General features: G+C 40.7%; 1 protein-coding gene across 1 annotated transcript; it reads left to right on the forward strand.

The window, feature by feature from the left end:
* Positions 1–7,080: 7,080 nt before the first annotated feature.
* LOC138784028 (olfactory receptor 8D2-like) lies at positions 7,081–7,995 on the forward strand. The gene has a single exon (XM_069959462.1). The coding sequence runs from the start codon at positions 7,081–7,083 to the stop codon at positions 7,993–7,995; it is 915 nt and encodes a 304-aa protein (XP_069815563.1).
* The last annotated feature ends 533 nt before the right edge of the window (positions 7,996–8,528 follow it).

Genomic DNA, 8,528 nt, shown 5'->3' on the forward strand with positions numbered 1-8,528 from the left:
CGAGTGCCTATCTCATGGATCTCTGCAGCATATCTATGCTGCAGAGTTCTCAATGAGAGATCAAAGCACTTATACTAGAAGTCCCCCAGGGGGCATAACCCTAACCCCAGGGAGCTTCTAGTATAAGTGTAAAAGTTAAAAAAAAAATGTCATTATTAGTAAAAAGCCCCCTCCCCTAATAAAAGTCAGAATCACCCCCCTTTTCCCAGGTTATAAATAAAAGTAAATAAATAAATAAACATGTTTGCTATCGCCGCGTGCGTGATCGCCCAAACTATTAATTAATCACATTCCTGATCTCGCACGGTAAATGGCGTCAGCGCAAAAAAATCCCAAAGTGCAAAATTGCGCATTTTTGGTCGCATCAAATCCAGAAAAATTGTAATAAAAAGCGATCAAAAAGTCGTATATGCGCAATCAAGGTACCGATAGAAAGAACACATCATGGCGCAAAAAATGACACCTGATACAGCCCCATAGACCAAAGGATAAAAGCGCTATAAGCCTGGGAATGGAGCGGTTTTAAGTGTCGTATATTTGTTGACAATGGTTTAAATTTTTTACAGGCCATCAGATACAATAAAAGTTATACATGTTACATATCGTTTTAATCGTAACGACTTGAGGAACATATATAACAAGTCAGTTTTACCCCAGGGCGAATGGCGTAAAAACACATTTCCCCCAAATAAACAAAATGCGTTTTTTTTTTCAATTTCACCACACTTTGAATTTTTTTCTGGTTTCGCAGTGTACTTTATGCAAAAATTCAGCCTGTCATTGCAAAGTACAATTAGTGACGCAAAAAATAAGGGCTCATGTGGGTCTCTAGGTGGAAAAATGCAAGTGCTATGGCCTTTTATGCACAAGGAGGAAAAACCGAAAACGCAAAAATCGAAATTTGCTCTGTCCTTAAAGGGTTAAAGTTGTCAGAGCCTTAGATAGTCACTGGCTAGGATTTTTCCTTCCTTCCCTTTATAGCCATATACTGTAAGACGGTAGAAGATACCTATAGCCCTAAGTCCATTGTTTTAAAGGGTTCATCTCAAGAATGTATCACGTTTCTATAACCGTCCTCGTGCATGGGTGAGCTTGGCCTGCAAGATGTTGTTTTTACTTAGATGTTATAGTGAAGTGAAGAAGTAAGTGGTGATCATACAACACATGGCCATTGTTGTCTGCTTGAGCCAGGTCTTGGGTGATAGTATTTTTTAACAGAGCATAAGAATGAGTTATCTTAAAGAAATAACACTTTGGGGGGGGATGGAATGGCATACATGCCAGTTATGTTATCATAGGTTACATTACCCTTGTGGATACATTCACAGCTTTATTCAGCACTAGATACACTATTCTTTATGGCATCATGCAGCCCATTTAATGTGACATGTGATTATACATTGGTGTTGGCCAGTGTATTGACTATTTTTTTTTTTACATGGCTGCTTGTATTACTATACTGTGAAACTGACAATAAAGGAGTAGTTCAGGAAAAAAAATATTTCAAATCAACTAATGCCAGTAAGTGCCAGAGATTAGTAATTTACTTCTACTATTTCTTTATTATTACTTTTACTATTAAAATATCTGCAGTCTTCTGGTACTTATCAGCTGCTGTATGTCCTGAAGGAAGTGGTGTATTCTATCCAGTCTGACACTCTCTCTCTGGCTCTCTGCTGCCTCCTCTATCCATGTCAGGAACTGTCCAGAGGAGGAGAGGTTTTCTATGGGAATTTACTACTGCTCTGGTGTGCAGGTGCAGGATGAATAGACCATAGTCCAGTGGCTTAACCCCTTCAGGACCAGAATAATTTTCGTTTTTGCGCTTTCGTTTTTTCCTCCACGTGTTTAAAAGGCTTTTTGATCACTTTTTATTACAATTTTTCTGGATTTGATGCAACCTAAAAATGCGCAATTTTGCACTTTGGGGATTATGCACGCGGTGATACCAAACATGTTTATTTATTTATTTTTATTTATAAAATGGGGAAAGGAGGGTGATTTAAACTTTAAGTAGGGGAAGGGATTTTTTATTAATAAAAAAAAACATTATTTTTTTTTACACACATACTAGAAGTCCCCCTGGGGCTAGCGTTATTCCCCCTGGGGTTGGGGTTATTCCCCCTGGGGTTAGGGTTATTCCCCCTGGGGGACTTCTAGTATATGCACACTGATCTCTCATAGAGATCTATGCAGTATAGTTATACTCCATAGATCAATGAGACAGGCTTTCTATTGCTTTCGGCTGCTGCAGCCAAAAGTTACAGAATGTCAAGCTGGGATCTTCATCATTACGGCGCTGACCCCGGGCGGTAACAGATGAGGGGATCGCTCCGCCGCGACCATGTCGGGGGGGATGATCCCTCCCACTAGACACCAGGGAAGGGGAAAAGCAGCATTTTAAATACAGCTGTCAACTTTGGCAGCTGCATTTAAAAGGCTAATTAGCGGGCACGGCGTTCGGACGGTGCCCGCTAATTGCCGTGGTCCCGGGCTGCAGATATCACCCTGGACCGCGGTTGGTCAGAGCGGGGTCGCCGCGCTACAGTTATGTACAGTTACGCCCTCATGTGGGAAGGGGTTAAACAGAATAACGTCCGTTTACTTAAAGTCTTCAGTGCAATACAGTAATAACACTTTGGTAACTACAGGTGCAGGCGGCAAGAGGCAGCAGTAGTGAACTTTAGAAGTGAGAGTAGAGTGGAGTAGAGTAGAGGAGTGTCTTGAGTGCCCTGTCCAATGTAGCCGTGTACTCTGCCGGGATAGCGCAGTAAAGAAGAAGAGAAGATACTCGTACTCACATACGTATCCCTTTTTGATATGACCCTCCCATAAGGAACTAGCTCCTATTTATAGGGACAAACTAAACTCATTTGTGATTGGCAGGGCTGTGTGTGTGAGAGAAAGAGTAGAGGTGATAGGACAGAAAAAAGAGAGAAACAGATCTGCACCAGTGAAAGGAGGAGAACAAACATGTCACATAAACAATTAACCCATTGCTTCCTTTAGCTGTGCACAACATAAAACAGAAATACAGTAGTGACCCCTAGTGGGGAAAAACAAACATTACAACTTTCCTTCATCCCACTGTAAGAACCTGAGTGAGTTACTTTGCCGAGGTGCATAAAGAACGTAGTGGCACACACATATTTAGTATTGCTGCATGTGGAAATGCTCCGACTATTAATGTTCATAACAAAGTATAGTCCCGCGAAAAAAAGGCTCTTAAAAGGAGAGGAAAAAAAACTAAAAAAAACTTTTGATTTCCTGTTTCATTAAAGTGTACCTGTCATTAGAACAAGCTTCTCACATGCTATAGCCACGTCAGAAGTTTCATTCTCACTACTAATGTAGTAAAAGACGGAATTATAATGGAGCCCTATGGAACTTCTGGCAATCGCGTCTGTTTGAAGTTCCATAGGGCCCCATTATAATTCTGTCTACTGCTACATTAGCAGTGAAAGCAGAGATGAAGGGGTAGAGCGTGCACTGCTAAGCACTTCGGCCCCTTTGTTTTAGCAATCCGCAGGGGTCATTTCCACAGATCATTTCCGCAATCCGCAGAAGCATTTCAAGGTCCTGGTGTGGCCTGGCCGGTCTCCACACCTGAACCTGAAAATCTTTGGAGGAAGCTGTGGGAGTGTTGTCCAGCGACAGCCCCGAAACCTGAAGGAGAAGACAATATGGATCTGGAGTGGGCCAATCCCTGCTGCATTATGTGCAAACTTGGTCAAGAACTGCAAACACAGGTTTCTGGACCAAATATTAAGTCCCCTTTTTTATTGTATCAAAAATGTATTTCATGTAATAAAATGCCAAATAATTGTTTAAAATCATACAATGTGAAGTGATTGTCTGGAATTGTTTTTATAGATTCTGTCTCTCACAGGGGAAGTGTACCTATGATAAAGATTACAGATCTCTCCACTCTTTGTAGGCGAGAAAGCTTGTTTTTCCCACTGTAAGTATACAATAAACACAATTCAGATATAAGTAAATAGAATATACATTAGAATGCAATAGCAGAAATCCCATGTAACACCTGCATTCACGTTCTCCCATCAAACACTGATATAAGGATTTAATAGCAAAGTGATTTCTTTTTATGCTATTTTGGACCATCTGGGAGTCTCTCTCTTATGAATTATTAGGATAATTTTAGGTATGGCTTTTCCTTGTATTACTGATTAAATAAAAATCTAAATGAGAATAAATTAAAACATCCAGAAACAGTAAACATGGGGAAATTATTGTAAGTCTGGCTTCACATTTTTTTGTGTGTGTGTTGTCCTTGCTTAAGGGGGAACTATCAGCAGGTTAGATGAATCTAACTGCTGATAGCCCACGGGATACGTATGTGAGTACGAGTATCTTCTCTTCTTCTTTACTGCGCTATCCCGGCAAAGTACGCGGCTACATTGGTTTAGTTAACAGTTAACATGAACATACAAAAATCTCTCTATGAATGCAAACAGTTTAGTTATTTCATATGTATATTTTCCATTTAGTGGGGGCCTCTGTGTAAATCAGAAAACAGTGGAATTGAATAGAAATTAAATTGCACCAAAATGTAAATTCATCTAAAACTGAATTTTTGGGACTTTTTTTGATAGATGAATGGATAGGTATATGACGGGGTGCTGAGAAGCTCCTGGCTTGGTACCATATGAAAGCTTCATATTGTGCTATGTAACAGTACAAATATGAGATGTTTCAGGTTCTTACAACTGTTTTAATTTCGGGCACAGCTTGAGATGGCAGAGGAAAAGGCAATTTCCATGTCTGTGGAGTTACGGGTCACCATGAAGTTTTTGTTTCTCCAGGGAAAGTCTGCCAAGGACATTTACACTGTCACAAACACTAGGGGAGAAGTATTCTTCCTACAGCACTGTAAAAACCTAGGCATTTCACCATTGATGATGAACCCCCACAGTGGGTGCCCCGCAACCTCAACAGACCTGGCAACAAGCCATGCTTCCTATAAGATGATTCTTGAGGACTGGTCAATGGCCCCTAAAAAGATAGTCCAGATACTGAACATCTCCCGGGAGCACATTGTTTTCATTATTACCAATATCGTAGACATGTGCAAGCTTTCTGAGAAGTGGGTGCCAACATTTTTGAACATTGAGAAGATGAAGGCACGAGTTCAGGCATCCAGAGCAGTTTTGGCCCAATTTGATGCTTCAAAGGACTTTTTGGATAGGTTATTGACTAAGGGATTAAACCTAGTTCCAAATTTATGATCCTGAAACCAAGAAACAGTCAAATGGTTTCACAGTGGGTTCTTGTGACTGAAGAAGTTCCACATCCAGAAATCGGCCAAAAAAAAAACAAACATAGCGTCCATTTCCCTGGGACAAAGACGATATTCTGTTGATGGACTACCTACCTCAGAGCTGTAGTATTACACTGGCTCCTTGACCAGCTGTAGGAGGCAATTAAGAGGAAACGCCCGGAAAAGTTGTAGGACAATGAATCTTTGAACTCCTCCAAAGTTGTGGCTGACAAATTGAATACCCTGTGTTTTCAAATGGTCCATTGATCCACCATCTCCCCTATTCACCTGACCTGGCCCCTTCCGACTATTATCTGTTTTCTAACTTGAATGTGAAGGAGGAATTTTGGACCCCACAAATTAAAATTTCAATCCATAAATATTTTTTGGGATAAATTGTGTAAACAGCCCACTTCAAGTCATACCACAGCCCCTAGTGAAACAACCAATTGGCATTTTGCATGCCATGCATCATGATCTTCCTCTTCTTCCAGAGCAGGGACTCCCATCTTTGACAGGAGTCCTTGTTTCTAACAGGCACTAAATAATCCAGATCAGCCATTGATTTTGAATAATGAGATAATTTGAGCAAATAACCCCAAAATTGATTTGCTCATCTATAATAGACACACCTTTTTGCCAGTGCCCTGATGTATGTCAGTCACATACAGCAATAACATGGTGTGAACACAGTAACAGAGTAATCTCTCATTGTACAGTATGGAGATAATTGTTCATTCATAGGGAATATAAAAGATACATAAATGCTGCTCAAAATCATTGTGTTATTCCAGTTGATATGTATTACAGCTATGGTGGTTGGGTAGGGCCCTGTGGCCATTACTACCTGGCAGCCTGGACCAATCTCTATCTGCCATTATATAAAGTGTCATATCTCCATTCTCCTGGAATAACAAACCAGTTCTGTGGTGTGACATTCAATGCTATGAGGGATTAATTACATTAATTACATCAAACCTGCTGGGGATTAGGGAAGTAATAAAAGACGACTGGTGGTGTGAGCTGGGACAGTGCAGATGGTTCATCAGGCGTGCCGTATTGTCACTGATTCCCAACAATCTACCACATACATGATTGAGGAACGTTGACTAAAAAAGTCTATGGGGGTATTGAATATATTTTGATTGAATATGTAAAATGATCAAAAGACCATGGTAAAGTATACATACATGAGTATACGTAATGAGAGTAAAGTATGTATTTGTACATGTACATGTAAAATAAATGCGTAGATAGAATAGATAGATGATAGAGAGATGGCTATGTTTTTGTAGAGCTGGATAACCCTTTAAATAAAAAATAGGACAGACTGGGTTCAATTTTTTTTTTTTTTTTTTTTTAAATGTGTTGCTCACCTAATGGATCTTTTGTTACCACCATTCCAACAGTGACAGGTTCCCACTGATCTCTACTTCCTGGGTCTAATCTCCACACAGGACAACTCAGCCAGTCATTGTCCTCAGCAATAATCTGGTGATTGGCCGAGGTGGCATTTTCTTATGTCAAGGTAAGAAGTGGAGATCAGCAGGGGTCCAGGCACTGCCAGTGCAGATGTCCTGGGGGTCAGGGAGGTGAGTACTTTTTTTTAACCTTTTTAAAGTCAACTTCTGCTCTTTTTGTAGACCATTCTCTTTGCTACTGTGTATTCCACATCACAAATCAGCAATGGAGATAAAAACATGTAAAGACAATAATGACTCTACATTAACATCATAATCTTTGATTCAGAACTCTTATTTTCCCATGATTTACACAAAGAAATGACAGCGGCCAATCATACGATGCATTCTGATTTCATCATTGTTGGGTTTTCCAATTTCCCCTCCCTACAAATTGCTTTTATGTTGTTTTTTCTTGTGTCTTATATGACCACGTTGATAGCAAACCTCTTCCTCATTGCTCTCATCACTTTGAGCACTTTGCTGGTGACCCCCATGTACTTCTTCTTGTTTAACCTGGCCATGTTGGACATCACCTACACGTCCGTCACGTCTCCGAAGCTGATCTGTATGTTTATCATGGCCAATAGCACCATGTCTCATTGGGAATGTGTCACCCAGTATACTTTCTTTGTTGCTTTCACTTCCGTTGAGTACTTCCTCCTCACAGTCATGTCTTATGACCGGTATGTGGCGGTCTGTAGACCTCTACATTATCATATGGTCCTAAGCAGAAGGTTTTGTGGGGTAGCCTCCTTACTCGTCTGGATCGGTGGCTTCATTTTCTGCATACCGATATCCGTCACCACATCCCGAAACATCTACTGCTCCTCCAATGTCATCAATCACTTTTTTTGTGATGTCGCCATATTGCTAGAACTTTCTTGCACCAGCACAGATTCTACGCAGAATATTATATTGTTTGAAGGGGCCTTGTTCTTGACCACCTGCTTCTTTCCCACCGTGATCTCATATGTCTTTATCATAAGTACCGTTTCCAAGATAAAGTCTTTAAGTGGGAAACATAAGGCCTTCTCCACCTGCGCCTCCCATCTTTTCACCGTCGTTCTCTTTTACTCGGTTATTTTCACCCTTTATATGATGCCAAGGGCTTCACTTACCCAGAATCAACGAAAAGTGATAAGTGTTCTTTTTTCCAATGTCATACCCATGGTGAATCCACTGGTCTACAGCTTAAGGAACAAGGACATAAAGAGAGCCTTGAAGACTGTTATAAGACACTACACAATAGTTTAGAAAGATCTAATTATGACAAATTGACCCCAAAATCAACAAAAGGGGAAACTCCATTTGACAACCTTCCCACTGGTAAAAACTAGAGATGAGCGAACCGGGTTCGGCTTCGAGTCCATCCGAACCCGAACGATCGGCATTTGATTAGCGGGGACTGCTAATCTTGGATATAGCTCTAAGGTTGTCTGGAAAACATGGATACAGCCAATGACTATATTCATTATTTCCACATAGCCTTAGGGCTTTATCCAACTTCAGCAGCCGCCGCTAATCAAATGCCGAACGTTCGCGTTCGTATCGACTCGAGCATGCTCGAGGTTCGCTCATCTCTAGTAAAAACATGCCCTTGATCCAATATGGCAGCTTTCAAGATGGTGACCATGTTCCGGCCAGAGCCTAAAAGAGTGTCCCTCTCTTCCATTAATTGATGGGATATTTATATATGTCCTTTTCCATTTTCTTTTAGATAAAAGGGTGTCCAGAGCCTTTTGACTCTGTATTTTACCACATCCCCGTGAACGAAATAAATAGCAGAC

Source organism: Dendropsophus ebraccatus, chromosome 1, assembly GCF_027789765.1.
Source record: "Dendropsophus ebraccatus isolate aDenEbr1 chromosome 1, aDenEbr1.pat, whole genome shotgun sequence".
Lineage (NCBI taxonomy): Eukaryota > Metazoa > Chordata > Amphibia > Anura > Hylidae > Dendropsophus > Dendropsophus ebraccatus.

What these genes read in the sequence shown, in the direction of transcription:
- LOC138784028 (XM_069959462.1), top strand. Translation starts at nt 7,081, where the DNA reads ATGCATTCTGATTTCATCATTGTTGGGTTTTCCAATTTCCCCTCCCTA.